We start from the raw sequence: 21,104 nt of genomic DNA on the forward strand, positions 1-21,104 counted from the left end.
ACCCCTTTAGGTATGCACAACGTGGTGTGGTGCACAGGAAGTGCAGAGTATTTAAAATATTAAACAATTTCCCAAATATGTGCACCATGTGAGTAAATAAAATGTTATAATTAAGTTAAATGTTTTTCCTCTGGGTAATTCAATTAAGCCTTCCTCACCAGCTTAGTTTAACAATCTCATTTTGTCTTCCACCACGGACAAATAAACCACAGAAAATGTACAGTATTACAATTACAATTATATTTAAACCCTTCAAGGTAGAGGTTTGATATCATAAATGTAATGCTATACAGTGACGTTTTCTCTTAGGTCGCAGTATGCCATTAGAAATATCGCAGCTTGCCACTGTGACGTCACAGGTGATCACAGTACCTCCTTATGCCCAATTGGAATTCAATCTTCTAATCAAATCACTAGATCTAGTAAATAACAAAAAAAATGTAAAACTCTTAACTTTGTATAATCTTCATTTTCCCGATTTCTCTGTTTAATGTTACCAGATAATATGCTTGTATTGTTGTTTTTTGTCTTTTTTTTTCCTGTATGTCATGTTTTTATGGTCTATTTGTGCTATTTGAATACCTGAATATTTTGTAAATTGTATATTGTTCAATTAAAAAAACAAAAAAAAAAAAAAAATGCCCACAAATGGAGATCCCCAGGCTGCCTGGCATCAAACCCAGGCCCATTGGGAGTAAAATTGTTTTAATATTTGAAATAATCCGCACTTCCTGCAGCATAGGGTTTAGCTCAACTTGGTATACTGTATACTGTCAGTATGTAGGCTATGCGCCAATAGCAGATAGGCAAGTTGTATGCCGGTGTCGTATGCTATTTTCTAAGCGCGACACCGTCGTGCGACGAAGTGATCGGGCTTCAAAACAACGCACATGACATCTCGCGATAGTCTGAGAGCGTTGGGGTTGTTGTAAAGTGCTGCTGTGTCTCCCAGCAGCGCCAGACAGACACAGCCAGCAAGCAGGCAATATGAAACGAGCTGTCATGTCACGCAGAATGACAGATTCCGCTTGAGTTCATGTTATCGAGGAGTTATGAACCGTTGCTACTTAATCCCCCCTTTCTAACTGACTGATAAGTTGACAGGGGGACGCTTTGCTTTTTGGAACAGACGAGATTAAAAAAAAAAGAATTGCCTACTTAGATCATATCAATTATCAACACCGGGGTGGGTCGTCACATACAGCAGCGTGTGGAATGGCAGCTCCGCGACCCATTAAAGGCATCCTGAAAAACAAGAGCAGCGGCACACATGTCAAATCCCTCCACGAGGACGTAACGGTGCGAGTGGAGAACCCAGAGCGAGAAGAACCCTCCGTGGGACTCTCGGAAGATCAGGATGAACAACAGTAAGTTGCTGCTGCTGGCTGCTGCTGCTGCTAGCACCGGCTAGCTAGCTACACACTTGTTAGCCTCCACTCCTATCTATGCTCCACTCCCTGTCAGGCTAATGGTAGGAAAGCGGTTTGCTGACAGTGTGTGTTGCTGCTTTGGTGAACTTCGGTGGCTGTTTCTGACAGCTTTTATAATCTCTGGCATGCTTGATTGGTGGAATTATGAGCGAATGCAGGGATGCATCTTTCTGTTTGCAAACAACGCAGTTAGGCTACTACAGCACAACAAACATGTCTTGACTCTTCTTGACTGATGCAAACTTACATCAGATTCTGTTCGAGTTCAGTTCACGTTGTTCTCTCATTTAGAACATTTCACTGAAAAAAGATAACACTGTATGCAAAGGTTTCCATAAATTCCTCCGCCCCCCCCCCCCCCCCCCCCCCCCCCACACCCCACACACACACGCACACATACATACCGGTATTTCATAACACTGTATTATGTCCATAGGCGTTGTAGACTTGTCAGAAGTGTTGCAGCTTGCTGTGGATCTCAATGCGCCTTTAGCAGGTTACCCCCCTTTCAGACATCCCCCATTCAGACACTAACCCTACACCTAACCCTAACCTCAATGGAAGTGTTGCCACTCAGACCATTAGAAGTCAATGTCTGAATGGCAACATGTCTGAATGGAGAGCGTATACCCTTTCGCAAAGGCACCTCTGCTCTGAGGCATTGATCTCATTGACACTGACACTTCCATCATAGCATTAGAAGTCACTCTGGTGCTCAGTCTGGACCAGAGCTATTGCTCCACTTTCTCCTTGTAGCCTTGCCCTGGAGTAACTGTGAACCTAGAGTGTCTCACAAACTGAAGAGAATCTGTTTCTTGTGTTTAGGAATCCCAAATATACAGCAAGGTGTTGGAGTCTTTGTGATAGACAAAACATTATTGTGATAATAATAGCTATTAAATATTGCACTTCAGAGGTGAAAACAGCTTTCTTTAATGTAGCATACAAAATAGTGAGGGGACATACAGTATTACAGTGTGATCTATTAGCAAGATTTTTCTCCCTGCTTAAAGCTTTAGGGCTTCATTATGACAGATCATAGCATACCGCCCAATGAGAAAATGGGCCATTGGTCAGGATGGCAGTTATTAGCGAATTCCAATCCTAGCAAGCAGTGAGCCAAGCATGCCTGTGTTGATACCAAAATAGTGTCTGTACCGTGTACAGCAATGATTCTCAATCTGTGGGTAGTGACCCCCAGGGTGGTCCCACAGATGACAGTGAAGTGACAATTTAAGGTAAAGACCCTTTTAAAGCAGGTAAAGACAAAAGTAATGCATCAAAAGTAATAAACAAACTTTTACTAATTATTTATCATGTGGAACCGAAGATTTACACAAAATGTAATGCAGGCTACATTCCACTTGCAGGGTGGGGGGTCCCCAGTTCAAATATAATTTTGGGGGGTTCATGGCCTGAAAAGGTTGAGAACCACTGGTGTAGAGCACTGCCCCCTCAAGGGGGTTCCAGGAGGTCCTCAGTTATCTAATTGATAGTTATGAATATGAACCATTACAGTATAGATTCGGGTATCAGATAAAAAAATATCAAATTCATATTATCAAATGGTGTTTTGTGTTCTTGGTGCCTATCAAAATGGGGGGCCTTGAAATTAAGAAGGCTAAGTGAGAATCACTGCAGTAGAGGAAGGACAACGATGCTTTCGGAAGGACTCACAGTGGGCATCCAAGCATCAAATCAATAGGGAAGAGGCCATGCTTCAAGCAAACACAGACTTGACAGCATGCAATTTACAATTTAGCACAGATCCGCTTATCCAGAGCAACATGCAAAGTGCAGGATCAGAGTAAATGGCATGAACCATAGTCAAACAGGGTAAATGGTCAAGTAAATAGAATGCTAAGGGGAGTAAAAAAGGTGCTTTAAAGTAACTAGGATACCAGGTAAAGTGGTAAACATCGCCTGTCTAAAACACATTGTACACTATGTACAGTATGTACTGTAAATATCTGTCTATCTAAATAACATAACACATGAACAAGTAACCAACATGAATCTTTATTATAATGTAATTGGCAAGGAATGAGGAATGTCGTGAGATAAGTCTGAAGAGGTGAGTTTTCAGACTGCAGTGGAAAATGGGGGGTGAGTCTGCAGTCATTCCCCTGGCCCGCACACTCACCAAATGATTCAAAAACCTCAATAAAAGGCAGCAGCATACAGAAAGGTATTCAGCTTCAATTTAAAAGAGCAGACCTGCTAATATTTCTTTTGGAGTTTGTTTCAGATGCATAAAAACTGAACCTAAGCACAAATGATAGTTTTGTTTTGTTAATTTGTTTTCATTTGTACACAACCTTTTAATGGGTTGGCTCATGCTTCAGTATAATATTATTTTAGTTGATTAGTGGATAAAGAGTCTCAAAATGTAAATGTCTAGCTGGCAGCATCAGAATAGGCTGCTTTTTATTGTGGAGTTGAGCACTAAAACCACCCTGTTCTATCGTAGTTCTTGAGTGTCAGTTGTTGACCTTGACCGATGACGGATTTGCCAGGAAATCCTTTTTTTAATTTGTTGGGCTAAGGACTATGCTGTTTTATTTCTGCCATTTAACATTAGCTTATAGCATCTTGTGGACAGCAGCTGTCAAGTAGGCCAAAGATTTGTAGCAGAAACAATAAGTCCCTTATATGTGACTTTGTTTAGTCATTGGGAATATTTGGAATGTGTCCAATGTTCCTGATAGGTAATATGCTATGCTCCCATGATTACTTTCTGGACCATTGTTTAAATTAACAACAATGGCATTGTGTTCCAAGGCCAGTCCAAACTCCAAATACCCATTTTGTTATCTCAAATGAATCGACTGTGAGAGAGCAACGTTGCCCCATGCCTCCTTCCCAGTTCAGGATATCCTCATTGTCAGCCAACTCTCCAGACATCCAGCATCCAACATTCATTCACTGTGACACCTGCACTGACACGAAACAATCCAGCGTCCTTCTGTAATGGTCTAGAGAGAATATGATTCTGTGCCATAGAGTGCGTTCCACATTGTAGTGCTGCTGACTGTCACAGAGTCACATAGAACTCACAGGTCAGATAAAGCTAACACTCTCTGTCAATGCATGCAGCCATTCAGTCTTGATACCGTTGAGCAGTTTCTTTAATTTTTTTATCATCATGGAGGTATCTTGAATGTATACCTTAATTAAAAAGAGAAGGCATTTTTGTGATGCTGGTGACCTTGCCCTTGAATGTGCAAAATATTAGATATTTACTCTATAGAGGGTATGCACATGCATAAAGTGAGTAGCAAATTGAGTGGCAAAGTAAGTTTAACGTTGTTTAACGCGATCAGATTCTTTTGCCACTCATTAGGCGTTCCCGCGTAACTTCCGGGTATGATGATGATGTCACGTGCATAGTCTGCATACCCTCTATTGTCCCTGAGAAGATGTGTGACCACTGCCCAGCATAGTGCATACCACCTCCTGTTTAGTGTCACATTAACATGAACTTTCTAGTACTGTATAGACCGATTTCCTGAGCGACACCCTGTAGAGGGAGCTGCCCGCCATTTCTGTGGCATAAACAGTGTGTAAAGTAGTGTAGCCTACATTTACTTAAGTACTGTACTTAACACTTGGGATGCTTTATTTTGAAGAGCCCCATTATTTCCAACCGCAATCTTTTGTAAAAGACAGGCGTATCGCTCATCTAATTGTGAAAAATATAAAACTGTCTACCGGGCACTGCGGTTCCAATGAACGAGGCTGAAGTTTGTCCCTCGGTTGCACCAGTTGTAGAGCATAGAAATGGAGAAACAAGATCCAGGCATAGAAAACGAGCAGAAAAGTGATCCTGCCGCCATTATTGTTTATGTGTGTTCATTCAAGATTTGAGACTAGCGTTACTGGAGCTGCTGCTGCTGCAGACACCCACGCCACCCCTCATCTGCTCAGACAGGCTCTGACAGGGAAAGAACAAACGCTCAGTATGGCGGCATCGCCATGTGAAAAAAGAAACAAGCGTTCGTTTGGCTTCAAAAGAGTTAAGTACATTTTTAATCATTTTACTTCTACTCCACCACTGGTTGCGTTTTAGACCGCAGAAATGGCGGCAGTGCTCTCGAGCGCTCGGGAAAACGGTCTGTAGCTGTAGCCATCTGAGCTCCCTCCTATTCTGAGGCTGTTTCATCTAGTCATCCTTTCACTCACACTCCATTATCAGTCAACTTTATTGTTAAAGCATCACGCCCTATGGTACATAATTCATCACGGCCAATGACCTGAAGCAGGGTTGCAACACATGTTCCCATGAAACTCTATCTCCCCTTCACTGTCTCCCCAAACCTTATCTTGATGGCACAGCAGTCGAACCTCAGTGAACCTCTGAGACTTTTCAAACTGTGGAGGAAAAAGTGAGCCTTAAACCCTTACTTTAATTTCTCCCCTATATGCCGGCACATTATAGGTAAATGATTATCAGGAATATTTTAACCCATGTTTCCCTTCTGCTACTGGGTTCAGTGTGGCTAAACCCAACAAACACGTTTTCATTTGCCAACTTTTTGGAAATGCACATAGAATTTTCAAACCTTTCAAATGGAAACTTAGCTCTAGACTAGATGCTAGAAAGCACTAGAACCTGTCCATGCTGCTTGTTATCTCTGACTGCTACCCGATATAGCTTAGTAACATCTCATGATAACGACTCACTCTATTTAATGAGTTTGCCCTAAGCGCAGTGTTTCCAGCTGCTAGACCCTCAGGAGAAAAAGGTTGTTATTGTGTTATCAAGTGCAAGAGATGCAGGTCTTTAAATAGTGTGTTATAGTAGCCTGCTGCTCTCTGCTGTGAATGGTACCATTTCTATTTGTGTGTGGGACGTTATGTCATCAATGCATTGTTTTGTGTGTTTTTGATTCTGACTGACTGAGTGGGTAGACTTGAGAGTGGACTGAGAGAAGAATGGGCTGACTGTGTCGTCTGGCACATATTGTGTAACTGTACCAAAGTAGGGGTAAACTAGAACTGCACTCTGTCGAGGTGCCAACTTGCATCTGGCGCACAAGTAGTGTGCTACTACAAGTAAAAGTACTTGTGCGCCAGCAGAGCGTGCCATAAGGTGCGCTCACCACTGGCAATGCCAGTGACATCCCCACTGGCATCACCCGGAATGCTGGTCCCTCATTGGCTGTTAATGATGACGTTGCCAGAAATGCTGGTCCCTGATTGGGCTACAGGCTTAAACCAAGAAGGACACCGACAGACATACATACATACATACTACATACTGTACATACTTAATCGCAAATAAGTCATCCATTTTTATCTGTTCACAAATAACCTTAGAGAGTTATTTCTCAAGTCTTGTATTTTAAAGTATAGTTTGTTGATAATTTTGACACAATGAAAAAATCATTTTAGAGGTATTAATACAATAATTAAAAGTCAATAAATTGTCACTTTAGGAATGTGCAGATACTCTGTATACACTTATATGTACAGAGTATGTTGGTTTGTTTACTGTTGAGTGAGAAAACAATGTTGCACATTAAGCTGATCAACTGGGGACCTCCCAAAAATAATTGCTGAAATTATAATGTTGAGAACCACTGTTATAAACCATGGGTATGCCAAATGGCTAAAATAAATAAATATGCGATTAATTGCGATTAAAATAATGATTCGTGATTAACATAACGGTGAGTTAATTGCGATTAAATGAGTTAACTTGGATCATCCTACTCAAAAAATTGTATATTATCCTATCACTGATATTGCCATATTGGTGTCTTTTGTGACATATTGGTGTCTTTTGTGACATTTTGGTTAAATACTTCCATGTCCATAATATTTGGGTGTGATTTCCATGTGCACCATCTCCAACGTGAATGTGTGAGGCTCATCACTATTTCTGGTGTCCATAGTCTTTTTTTACATTCCCACATTTGAATTCCCATGTATTCAAATTGGTTACAGTACTACAGTAGTGCTGCAGTGCATGCAGTATTTCTTCCCATATGTCCAGTGATATGTATGTTTTAATTTCAGCTTCTTTAATGTTTAATGAAATATTCAAATTCATGCCTACAAATTTTCTACATGCGCTGGATAGGTTTACTGTCACATTCTGCTATATTTGCAATGCTCTAAGTGTTGTACTACTGTCTTAAGCTCCGTCTTTTTGCGTGTTGTGCTGAGACAATAGCACACCTACAAGCTCACAACGCATCGCGAATGCAACATGTTGTGAGCTTCCAGGTTGCCTGTTTTCGACGCTCGACACCGTCCGTCATGCGACTAAGTATGAATTGGGCTTTAGAAATGCAAAATCTCCCAGACTCTGTTTGCCTTGTGACCCTGTTTTATCCTGAATTCCTTAACAATGATGAATTGCACTTGTATTTTCAGAGATTTGACACCATCCACATCATGTCGTATAATCTTTGACGTTGATATATGATATTAGCAAGGAGCTCTGAAAGAGATGTTCTCTAGCGCCCACACTGTCATTAAGTGACCGTAATTCCATTTGATGAGGAGTCTTCAGAAGGGGCTTTCAGTTCTGAGAGCCACACTACACTTTGCAATGATGATGATGTTTCCTATTCAATACATTTAATTTATGATGACTTAAGGTTCATGGCAGAAAGCCAGCCACTCTGGTCTGGAATCTGGACATCCTATGTTTTTCCATTGAAGCAAATACATTAGCAGATGAGGCTTCCATCCAAGTGACCTTTTCTTAGGGAAAGCCCAGTCAATCAGAAGGACTGACTGACTCCATTCATCAAGTATACTACATACAGCAACAGCAGTTTGTCTCAGTGAAGATGGGCCTATAATTACCGTAGTGTGTTTGCTATTGGCAACCAGACTATTGTTCTAGGTCTAAAGCTTTCTGAGAATGTTGTCACCTAAAGTAAACCTGTTTCATTTAACTTTTTCCTGTAAACCTTTATGTCACCTAAAGGTAAACCTGTTTTCATTTAACTTTTCTGTAACCCCAAAAGTCCATTGAGTTCAGTGGATGTTTTCTGTAACCCCCAAACCCCAAAAGACCTTTGAGACATTTTATGGTAAGACGGAATTCATTTCCCAGCGGATTCCTTGCGAGTCGTGTCATTGCAACCACACTTGCAATTTCCTAGAATTGCACCTTTCTAGTTGACTTTTATATTACTTGAATATGGTCAGTTAAGACAAAAATAAAACTTAGCAGCATGAACTCTGGTTTATTTGGAGGATTGGTACAGTACTGTAGGAGTTTTTCCACCCGTCTGCAATGTTGGTAATTCATTATGACCAACACGATTGATTCTAACCAGCGTCCACTGCTCCAGGCTTTTTAATGGAGGATGTGAACTTCACCTGGGTAGACCGTGTAAGGAGTGAAATCAACACCAGCCAAATGCTGGTCAATTGGTCTCCTAAGTCCTAATCACTTGCCAGGCAACCTGATCAATATTTGCAGTACCTAATGTACAGTACAGTATTCTAAAAGTACAGGCTGGCTGGCTAGAGAGTTCTGAGACTCACTGGTGGATGACCAGTAGTGTGTGTTGTTGTGGCTAAAATTATATTTCAGATTATTTTGCTTAGTGTATTATCAATCGTAATTATATGTGATGGGAATACAGTATGTGTTTTTGTTAATTATCTTCCTTAATGCTTTTTGGCTCACTATGCTTGTTGGGACGGTGCCAACATATCGTCTTAAATAGTATGTAATGACTTCAGATATTTTTTTTCAAATGCATATCATTTTGGGCGTCCATCAAATGAAAACGTTTGAGAACCACTGTCCATTGACATAGAAACATACATTTTTCAGGATTTAGAAGACATTTGTAGAATCGTCCCAGGTTTTAATGGGGTAATGTCTGATGATTAAAGGAAAGCAAGGTACAACGTCTGACCAAATACTGGATGTTTGACCTTGTGGTCAAGTTTCACAATTACATATTTAAATAATATAATAATAAACACAATAAAATCACAACCCTTGATAACTTTTGAGCCTTAGCGTGTGCATATGATTGGCTTTCCATATGCACATGTGTGCACATGGTGCTCACTGCAGCACTCAGGGAACATATTTATGGTTCCTCCTAGTTGTCTGTTTCTCTCCCAGCCTTCTGCTCCATAAACACGTCCGGGACTGTTTTATGACGAGGAGGAGAGAGACTGAGACAATTTTGAGGCTGTGCTTGGCAAGCTCTCCCCTGGTCCTGCCTGCATGCCAGACAGCCCTGATAAAACACATCACACTAGAGAAGCTCCCAGAAGGGCTGGACTTGTAGGGGAAAAGTTTTTAAACAAAATGACAAAAACTTAAAAACTATTGATAGAAAAAGAGTAAATGTAAACTGCATGTGAGATTGATGAGCACACACTCCTTCTCAAAGGAGTAGTTCACCCCCCAAATGACCTTTTTTCTATTGATTAATCATGCCATGGAGACTTGAGTTCAATAATATTTTTTCATATTTGTCGCAAAATGTATTTGAGTAAATGTAAATGCAATTGGGTCCCCATCCGGAATCAAGGGGGGTACATTTATTGTAATCAAATTATTGTCTAAGGAATGCGACAAAAAAAATAAAAATATTATTGAACTCAACTAAGTCTCCATGGCATGAGTAATCAATAGAAAATCATTTTGGGGTGAACTACTCCTTTAAGCCCAATTTATGCCCCGTTGCATATCCGTGTCCTGCTGAAAATAAAATAACAGACCTTCAAGCTCACAACGCATGGTACAGTATGAGTTTTGTGCACCCGTCTGCCTGGGAGTAAATGGTCTGCAATGTTTGAATGACCACTGATCAGCAAAGTTGATTCTACCCAGCATGCACAGCTCCAGCCTCCAGCCTTTTTTAATGGAGGATGTGAACTTCACCCGAGTAGACCGTGTGAGGGGTGAAATCAACACCAGCCAAATGCTGGTCAATTATGTCTCCTAAATCCTAACCACTTTGCCATGCAACCTGACCATTAGTTGCAGTACCTAATTTAGTCTAAAAGTACAGGCTGGCTGGCTAGAGAGTTCAGTACTATATCAGTACTTCTACTTATCGGTGCTCACTCACCAATGCAAAGGCAAATCCTATACTAGGGATGGGACAATATGAAAATGTCATGTAATGATTATTGTGGCCAAAATAATTGCGATTAACTATATTATCGCTATTATCCAAATATGCATACAACTTTTGCTAACCACTCGAACCCTCAGCATCCCTATTCTGGGGGGAACGTTCGTCAAAAATAGTTGATCTAAAGGCTTGTAGATCTGCTATTTTTGGCGAATCGATTTGTGTCGAGTGAAACGATAGAAGGTTTTAGTGGACAATTTCACGATAACATTTTAATCTCCACGATAATACAGGATACTCCACAAGTTTTTTTTTATCTTGATAAACGATTATTCTATCATTCCTATTCTATACCCTAAAAAATATATTTTTTACTACTTTCAACCTGTTTTAAAAAACTACTATTTAAATTTAGAGATGTCATTATTGGTGAAAATATGAACTCATCGACTGCCATCATTGTTTTTAGACATATGTCGTTCCCTGCCACACTTTCTGAGAGATTTTAGCTATGAAAACAGGTGTGCCTTGAGATTTTTACTAGCCATTCGCTGTGCCTTGGGCACAAACAAGCACTGCTCCAGATCCACACTTATCTCTCCCTTCTTATTCTCCTTTTCCTCCTATAATTCTTTCAGGAAGAAGTCACAGAAGTGGGACGAGATGAACATCCTGGCTACGTACCATCCGGCAGACAAAGACTATGGTATGATGAAGATCGACGAGCCAAGTACTCCTTACAACAGGTGAGATTGGAGGGTCAGGTGTACCCACAGTGAATTCAATTATTAACACAGTTCAGAAAATGACAACTTTCGTAACTTATTTAAATACGGTCCGTTTCACTCCAGCATTCAGACCAAAAACATAGGCAGAACCTCCACAGCCACAAGACTAATCAACACAATCAAACTCAAAATGTTATGTCGTACAAAACTGGTGCATATCTGGTGGTGCTGCTGGCTTGACCACATTTGGAATTCTGGAACTTAACCTCCTTACATTTAATTCATTTCTCGTTATTCTACTTATTGCGACCGAAGGTCACAGTTTACCTTGAGTCCGTCTGTCTGGACGTGTAGACCTGTACACATTTTTACAGTCTATGATGTCATGCCGCTCTGACATCATGCTCTGATGTCACTGTGATGTCAGGGGAACCACAACAGAATGAGTTTGCCACTCTGACATCACGCTCTGGCTTCACTGTGATGTCACACTAACATAATCCCTTTTATGCCCATATATGGAGTTCCCTGATGTCATCAATATTAATGATACCCTGTTAGAGAGATCCCTGTGATGCCAGGAGGAACAAATCCCTTTTATGCCCATATATGGAGATATGGAGATCCCTGTGATGCCAGGGGAACCAGGGACATGCTGGGCCCCTGATTCAGCCCGGGAAAAAGAGTTGGAGAGGCCCTCATTGTGCGCTACAGAGAGAGATCTCTCTCTATAGCTCTGCTGCTACTCAAAGCTTTGCCATTTCAGATCATGACAAGTGACAAGCCAGTGGGCCAATTACATGAGTTATATTTCGTCGTTGTCGGGTGGAAACCTTGTATGTCCAAAACCGTTTGTTTTGTATTTATCATTTTAAAAATGATTTAAAGTAGTTAAAACAGCCGATCTACAAGCACACAACGCCTCGCACCGCTCTGCTGTTTTCACTACTTTTGTGCAACGGCCTTGTATGATGAAGCAGTGCTTTGCTTTGCGGAAAAATGTATAAATGTGAAACTTGGAGATAATTTGGAGACGATTTACTTTTGTTGGCCGCCCAGACCCCAAAATAGAACAAAGGCAGACATTTTATTTTTTATTTTTTCCTAATGGCCGGCCGGGAATGAACCGGCCTGTCCCGCTTTTCCCTATGGCCAGCACGTCCCTGAGGGGAACAAATCCCTTTTATGCCCATATATGGAGATCCCTGATGTCCGGTCGCTTGTCGCCCTGAGGCGTCTTACTAGTTTTAAAATTAGTTTTACTGTTTTCTTTGGTGATTTGTCACAAACATTTTCTCTCAAAATGGAGGTGTAGTTTTGTATTATAATTTATGTCTGCAAATGATCACATACTGTAACCTATTTTAGCTGGGATGTAATCCAATATACCAGGGTTCTGCTGCAGAGAAGGTCACCCTGTTAACAGATGTACCTCCTGATCTGACTGTCTCTCTCTCGTCCCCTCATGTTGTTCTGTTCATCTCTCCTTGCTTTCTTAATCCCTTGTACACTTCCTTGTCCTTCTCTCACTTGTCTGCATGTATCTTCTCCACCCGTCCTCTCTCCTCACATCTTTTATTTTTATTACTTTTAATGTATATGTTATACATGTATTATACATATAAACAATACATCACAAGACAAAAAAACACCAGACCTGAATGTAGGGTATATAAAATATAAAATAAGAGCATTTGACCTATCATACAAAAGGGCATAAGTAAAAGCTTATACAAAAGTTAATAAGCAGTGGAGCACTCAAATTGGAACATTGATATCTCACATCTTAACCCACATCTTATCTCCTCTCTCTCTCTCTCTCTCTCTCTCTCTCTCTCTCTCTCTCTCTCTCTCTCTCTCTCTCTCTGTCAGGATGGTGGGTGATGAAGAGGATGACGGAGAACTCAGTGACTCAGATGGCCACACTGCTCCCACAGCAGATGACCTGGCATTAAAGTAAGAACGCCACTGAAGGAGATGGGGAAGGAATATTTTTTTCAGTGAAAATACCTGGCTTTCATACCTACCATACAACTCATCATATCAATCTCTTTCTGCTGCGGCTCAAGGAAGGTCCTTCTGCTTCTTGTTGATACACAAAAACCTTCCAATTTAGTCATTTATCAGAGGCTCTTATTTAGAGTGACTTGCTAATTGCAAGGTCAGACTAAGCACCAGGAAACCTAGTCAGCCAACAACTCGGTAAGTGTTGAGTAATAGGAGTGCTAAAACAAGTGGCCACTATGAAGTAACTAGAAACTAGAAATCAAGTCTAGCATATCTAACATACTTGGCACCTGTCAACCAGTAAACAGTATCTATCCAAACAACGGAACTGCAGAAGCATCTTATCTAAATAGTCTACAGGAAATGCTTTAAAGATAACTAGAAATGTGCTTATTCTCATGGACCTACTGCTACAACGTTCTCTGTTAATTACTGTATGTGCATTTCTATGACAGACCATGCCCACTTCTACGTCTTCTTCTGGTCAATCGGCAGGAAAGGTTTAATCTTTTTTGGCACAGGTCCAAACTCCAAACCTTGTGTCACGCTTTGTGAAAATATGTTTATAGCTGACATAAAGAGACTGACAAACAAACATACAGATATAGGCGGAGGCAGTAAGTAAGTTCTTTAATCCAATAAGACCTGAGGCTGTTTCTACTACTGAATCAGTAGTTCTCACACTTTAAAGACTTCTCAAAAATAGCAGATGTACAATCTCGCTGCGCGGCACTAAGTGACACGCTGTGAGCTTGTATTTCTGCTATCTGCCGGTTTTAAGGAGCTAAGACCTTTTGACTGACCATGCGTTATAACTGCTAAATATTCTCCCTTGTGCCCACCGTTTGGCTGTGTGGTTTCTGTAGGATGTGGCATATTGATGAATGATATTCATGTACAGAGGGCATGAAACAAACTAATTCTGTGTTGAATCGGACTCGTCTGATTTTAGCCACTTAACCCCATATATGTACATATTAACATTAGGCAAGACTCCTAATTGCATTGTCAATATACATTTCTGAATATGCTATAGATCCAGAATATTTAAAACTGTTTCGAAACTAATTTCCCAAAATTCCAAAATATATATATATACAGTATATGACTTGACTTTGGCCTGACTAGTTCCGACAGTGACACAAATATACACACGCACACATGCTCATGTGCTCACATGGAGCAGCCCTGCCTCTATTCACACTTTCACAGTGAGAGAACACATCTAAAGAGTAGGCCTGGGGCGGTATCGACATTTTGTTACCGCGATTACCGTCTTCCCATTTACAGACGGTACTGCGGTAATTACCGCACCCCCGTATCTATTAATTAAGGTTCGGCGATAAGCCAAAATATTGCAATCATCTTCCCTAAAGTCGCCTTTCCACAGCCTGACTGCCCGAGTTATACTTCTCCGTACAGCACAGCGGGTATGGCTTTGAAAGGAGCAGATCTACAAGCTCACAACACATCGCATCCGCGACGCGTTCTGAGCTTTTAGATCTGCACTGTCGGGTTACCATAGTAACGTAGGCTAGCTACTTAGCTTTTCAGACACAAACAGCTGTGTGAACAAACCAGAAGAGGACGGGTAGTCAGATCATGTACAGTGATTCTGTAAACTCACGTCACGTCTCAACTCTCAAATCGCAGTGATTGAGTGCTGCTATATACAGGTTTTGGTTACAAGACTTGACAGAAAAGGTTATAAAATCGCCGACACGCCGCCGGACGGGACACAACGGTGCGACGTGGTGGAAAAAGTAAAATAGTTTCATTTTCGGTTTTAGTCCACGCGGCCCGCGCTCCGCCAATAATCCGTATGAATAAAAAAAGATATGCCACAACACAAGGTATGTATTAACATCCTTGTGTCGAGTGGATTACAGAGAAAGTTTATGCTGCTCCGTCATAGAGTTGTGCTCCGTACTCTCCTGCCCTGTGCACTGTGTGTGCAGGTCTGTGTCTGAGTGACGTATGTGGCTTCAAACATGTGGTACACGGCCCAGAGCAGAGCGGCATGGAGCGCATGCGGTCCTCGCTTCTCCCCTGTTTTAAAACTCGCTTGTTTTCCAATAAAAAATAGACTTTTTTTGGTCTTTTTTACCGCGGTAAGCACACTGACACCGCGGTAGACCTCGGTTTACCGCTGTACGGCGGTACGGAGGTTACCGTGTCCAACCCTACTAAAGAGCTGGAACAGCAATGCCCAGTGACATCTCCACTCTGTTGTATCAATGCATAAACTATGTCCACGGTACATACAGTAGCACCAGAGCTACTGTAGTGTCAACTTACAAGGAACGCCCTGTTTTTCCCCCAGATGGCAGGGTTCAATAAACCTCCAGTTTTGTTTGCACCACAACAATTATTTGCACTCACACAAATGCTGCAAATTATATTTTGGAGGTTGTATAGATTACATTTCAAGTACATATGCAACCATAACGGTTTGAAGGTCGAGCACATAAAAATGCAAGTAATGCAGTTCATACTAGATATTTGTGGATTTAAATGAGAACTATTTGTGTGCTTTGGAGAAAGATAATTGTGCTTACTGCATTGTTTACAAGTCACAAAATACATGTGTTAAGCTAGGTCTGCCCCTGCCAGAGTGGGTAGTAGAACTTTAAGACCTTCAGTGATGGTTTATCGTGTTGGATCAAATCATAACCTCAAAAAGGTAGAGAACTTCACAATCAAAGTGGGTGACAAGGTCATAACACGAAAAAACGAAATCTCTTACTTAGGATGTATCCTTGAAGCTAATCTTTCCAGCGAAAAGATGACTTCAAAAGTAATACAAAAAATCAACCAACGAACTCGTTTCCTACAGAGGATCGCCCCAATGGTCAACTTCAACACACTGAAGACCATAGCTGGTGCAATAATCCAGCCCCTCTTTGACTATGGAGTCCACGTATGGTATCGTGACGCCCCACAAGCCCTAAAAACTAAACTCCAAACAGCCCAAAATAAACTAATTAGGGTCCTGCTTAACCTTCCCAATCAGACTCACCTCACCGCTACTCACCAGTTAAGAGTGGGGTGGCTCAGAGTAGATGACAGAGTACAGCAACTTGCAATGGGACTGGTGTACAAGATACACTACACCACTATGATACCCAAGTACCTGTCAAAATACTTTATAAACGTTAAGGATGTCCATAATTACAACACCAGAGGCAGTGCCACAGATCACGTTCAACCCAGAGTCAACTCAAAGAAAGGGTCGAACTCGTTCTTCTGCTATACCACAAAAATGTGGAATGCCTTACCGAAGGCCATAAAGGAGTGTGGATCACTAGCATCCTTTAAAATTGCCCTAAAAAACCACTTACAGGCAGCAGCCGTTCACAACTGGTAAAAACCTAGCCCAACCCTACCCTCCCTGCCCCTTCCTTGTATATACTGTACATACTGATTGTTTAGACTTACTGTTACCTGCCCCTTCCTTGTATATATTGTATATACTGTACTTACTGATTGTATAGACCTACTGTTTTCTTTTTCTTTCTTTTTTTCTTTACATGTCTACTGCATAGTACTGTGTTCTATTTCTGTCATTCAATGTTATATGAGATACTTAAATGGTTTCCTGTAAATAAGCTTAGTCTTTTCATGGATCTCCTTTTAGTAGACCTTGTACCAGTGAACTGTACCGTCATGAATCTGTACATTTTCCTATGCAAACTTCTAATAAAGCCTTCAATCAATCAATCAATCAGCTAAAAGGTGTTGTAAGGGAATCTGTCCAGATGAGCCACACCCCAAAAGCAAATGTGTAAGTGTTTACATAGTAACGGAAAATGGTTTATTTCCCTGTAGCCTTTAAGAGATTTTCACAAAGTTTTTCTTCACACTGTCTTCACTTAAGGCAAAAATGTTTTTGGTCGCACTGACCGTATTCAAGTATCCCTGATAATACCTGATAAAAGTCATGGTGACCGAAATGTTCTCATGCATTGACTGCCTGCTCCTACGCACCTGTCCCTTGAAGTAGGTGAGCAAAAGGACCTTTTTAACCAAGTTGGCACCACTGTACAGATACGACTACAGTTATGCACAGAGCCTATTAAGGCTTAAATACATTTCCCTCATTCCTTCCACTTAACCTAGGGATGAGACTGACTCAGTATTTTTGCTTGTCGATCTGTCAGAGTTATTTACAGACAAGTCGATCGACTTTTTCAACTACTACCGCCATCATGTTCAGAATTTGCAAAGCCCTCATTTAAAGCTATACTGTGTAAGTTGCTCAACTAGTGGTCAGTAGCGCTATAGCAAACCGCGGTCACGTCTGCTTTTTTCGGCCGTTTTTCGCCGCGGACCGGGCCTTCAGACCCCCGCGTCCGCCTCGCCAAGTCGCCACGCATCCGTACGGACCGGCGTTGGGGAGGTTTACAGGCTAGACTTCTATACCAGTGTAAACAAAGCTGTTGAAGCAAGCTATTTCCTGCAGAGACCACAAGATGCACTGTCATTGGCCGGGAGTGTATCATGTGTGTATGATCTGCAATGTGATTGGCCAACGTATACACAACGTATACGGATGATGCAGATGACGTCATTTTGCCGCGAAATCCCGCCCCTGTCACGGCTAAGTTGAAAACATATAAAGAAAAGGCTTTTGGGGCTGAAATTAACGGAGTGGGGGTTCTAAAACTTTAGCGATTTAATAGTTAGGACAATTTTAAGATATGTTTTATAAAAAAAGTTACATAGTATAACTTTAAAGTAATGTTAACTTTATGAACAGACATGACTAGAAATCAAGTAATCCATTTATTATTTACTGTGTAGATGAATGTCCGTAAGAGTGGACAGGTGCACATTAATCTGATGCTAATGCTGAAATCCTGCATCCTCCAAGACTTCATAGGGGCAGGGCTGCATATACATTATGTTTTCTTATAAACACCCCAATGCAATGCTTTAGTTAGAGAGTTTGTCCTGAACTCTGAATCTGCATGGAGATGCTGTTTAAATGCTGCAGCGACAAGGATATGCTCTTTCCTGTCAGTCGACACACGGTGTATGATGTCTTCATAACTGGGTCGTCATCATATTGAGGGTATGCATCATATGCCACTCATCTAGACTGAGTGGCAAAACATAAAGCGGCATGAAGCATTGGAGTTTGGAAATGCTCGTTGGGAAACTCCTCCTCACTCCTACTGACTCCTCATGACCCCTACTGACTCTGTTTTTTGCCACTCAGTAGGCGTTCCTGCATAACTTCTGGTTACGTTGACGCACATACCTTCTATAGGAAGTATTGACTATAGCCGATACATGTTGCACAGTGCTTGCAGCGTGTCTTATCCACCACTTTTTGTCATTGTCTTAAGCAATACTAAATCCGTAAAGCCTGACTGTTGCTCACAACGCCAGTCATTGTGTGATTTGTATTTGAATTGTATCTCTATGTACCATGTATTTGATAGACCCGATCCATGTATCTTATCTGTATGTACCATGTATTTGTGTATCCTCTCGCTCTCTGAGTAACTAAACACCCACAATGGCTCGCACTCCTCATATTGAACATAATGGTAAATCCTCAGCCTCTGCAGGCAGTGCTAGGGCTTGCTTTGTGTGTCTCGTGTTTTGCTTCTCTGTCTGTGTTGGACACGGAGTGTGACAGACTGTGTGTAGTCAAGGGACCGTCCCCTTCACGTTGGTCGCTTTAACTCTATGGTTGGTAGCGACGACTACACTTTTTTTTTTTGCTTTTTTTTTTTACCGGGGTTGCTAATACGCAACCCCACTGTCACCTACCCGCGACCTCAGTTTGTTTTGGGACCCATAGTTTGAGAACCGCTTTTCACGATTTCTGCTTCTAGTATTTGGCAATTTGGCCAATGTTTAATTTGTCATTTTAGAGGTATTAAAAAGTCCTTAAAATGTCACAGAAATGTGCAGATACCCCCTATACACTTAAACTTTATTTTGGTTTGTTTACTTTTGAGTGAGAAAAGTTAATCATCTGGGGACCCCCCGAAATCGACCCACAGGTTGAGAACCACTGCTCCAGAGCAGCCTAGACAGAAAGGTCCATGGAGGGAGCAGCAACCCAATCTGCTGTGCTGTGTTTGAAGAGGTGTTCAAACAGGGTTTACCAAAAAGCATCTTTAGACTGAAGTTTGTCTTATTTTCACTGAATAGAGTAAAGATGTAAGTGGTGTTACTGTCCCAACACCCCCTTGCTAATGGTTTGTTCCATTGTAATGGCATGTTCCGTGCTGTAGTGCACACCACTCTATACATTGCATAGGCTATGCATGGATGCACAAATACAGAGAGAATCATCTAACCGATTTATCTCGCACGCACAGTCGCACACACGATTTATCCTCACCAACATTCTTGCCCTAATCCCTTTGTAAAGGTTATGCAGCAGAGCATACAGTATATATTGGCACAAATTACACTCCCGCCTACCCAGCTGACAGATCGATAAACAGAGCTGTGATGCAACCCATCAGCCCTGCATTTGTCTTCCACAGGGAACACCGTACATGTCTGGGAACAGCTCTGGGGCCAGATGTAATGTTTCAAGGCTGTGTATGTATGCATAAATATGATGAGCAAAATGTTACTTTATTACCCATTATATTTATGTGAAATTGAAAGTGCTCTTCCGTACACAGGTCTCCACCAGGTCAGGTATTAGTTATTGTGGCCTCCTGGTGGCGCTAAAGGTAAAAAGGGTGCCATGTCTTCTTTGGTCTTTGACACTGCATGCATGATTTGAGGCATTTTAAAGATTAGTTTTTTGGGCTTTTCATGCCTTTATTTGATAGGACAGTAGACTGACAGGAAACTGGGAGAGAGATGGGGAATGACATGCGGCAAAGGTCGTCCGGATTGGGAATCGAACCGGCAACGCCAGCAGGCATCACAGCCTAGTACGTGGTTGCGCCTGGGCCACCAGGCCAGCGGGCACCCTGATTTGAGGCATTTTGATCCAAAAATGAGTTTGGAAAAAGTCGACCTGCTGGTGGCGCTATAACAGGCCAATATGAAAAGAGTGTAATTTGTTCCTTGAACTAGTGGGAATGTGCGTGCAGAATCTCTGTAATCACAAGACTGAGTTCATGATTTATTACATTTTGTTCAAAATGGACCAATCCTGCAAACTTTGGAAGCCAATGTTAGCCAATTAGGATGGAATATGAAATATCGGACAGATCCATCTTGATCACATGACTATAGAGATACTGTGTACTGATTTGCATGATTTTTGGATAAAATCTAAAGGAATAATTGGAAAAGATGTGTTTTACATAAGTGGGCCTCCTGTTGGTGCTATAAAAGGCAGATATGAAAAATGCAGGGCAAACGCCTCCGGAGATTAGCTGGTAACAAACTTGATGGACGGACACACGGACGGACACACACACACACACACACACACACGGACGGACGGACACACACACACGGACGGACGGACGGACGGACATACGGACGGACGGACGGACGGACGGACAGAGGCAAAAACATGGTCTCTCCCCATGCCTTTCGGCTGGTGGAGACAATAATCAAACATATAATTTTCCAAATGTCTGTCTGTCTGTCTGAGTGCCTGTCTGTCTGAGTGAGTGTCTGTCACAGCGTTTCTCCTCAGTGGCTGGAGCAATTGATCTGAAATCGCATCACCATTAGCATATGAACACACTAGGGATGTGGAGATATACCGATACGGATCGTAATCGCGATACAAACGTGCGCGACACGAGTGAATCGGTTCATTCAGGGTGGATCGGTACAATTGACGGCTGGAATCGTGATTGTATCGTATCGTGAATGTCTGGATCGGTACACTCCACGGTTGGATCGGTTTTTGCTTAATAGTATTTCATTCTATC

The 21,104-nt window shown here is 41.6% G+C and overlaps 1 protein-coding gene across 1 annotated transcript in view; it reads left to right on the forward strand.

Annotated features, from left to right (window-relative positions):
- Positions 1-1,215: 1,215 nt before the first annotated feature.
- ppp1r2 (protein phosphatase 1, regulatory (inhibitor) subunit 2) overlaps positions 1,216-21,104 on the forward strand; it is a gene marked incomplete at its 5' end in the record, with an annotated part of 34,677 nt that continues 14,788 nt past the window's right edge. Inside the window, 3 exons of the mRNA XM_080733433.1 lie at positions 1,216-1,367; positions 11,137-11,244; positions 13,099-13,182. Of these exons, the coding sequence (XP_080589559.1) occupies positions 1,216-1,367; positions 11,137-11,244; positions 13,099-13,182 (344 nt within the window). The remainder of the gene's footprint in view (positions 1,368-11,136; positions 11,245-13,098; positions 13,183-21,104) is intronic.

This window comes from Nannobrachium achirus (genome assembly GCF_963921795.1).
Source record: "Nannobrachium achirus genome assembly, chromosome: 1".
Lineage (NCBI taxonomy): Eukaryota > Metazoa > Chordata > Actinopteri > Myctophiformes > Myctophidae > Nannobrachium > Nannobrachium achirus.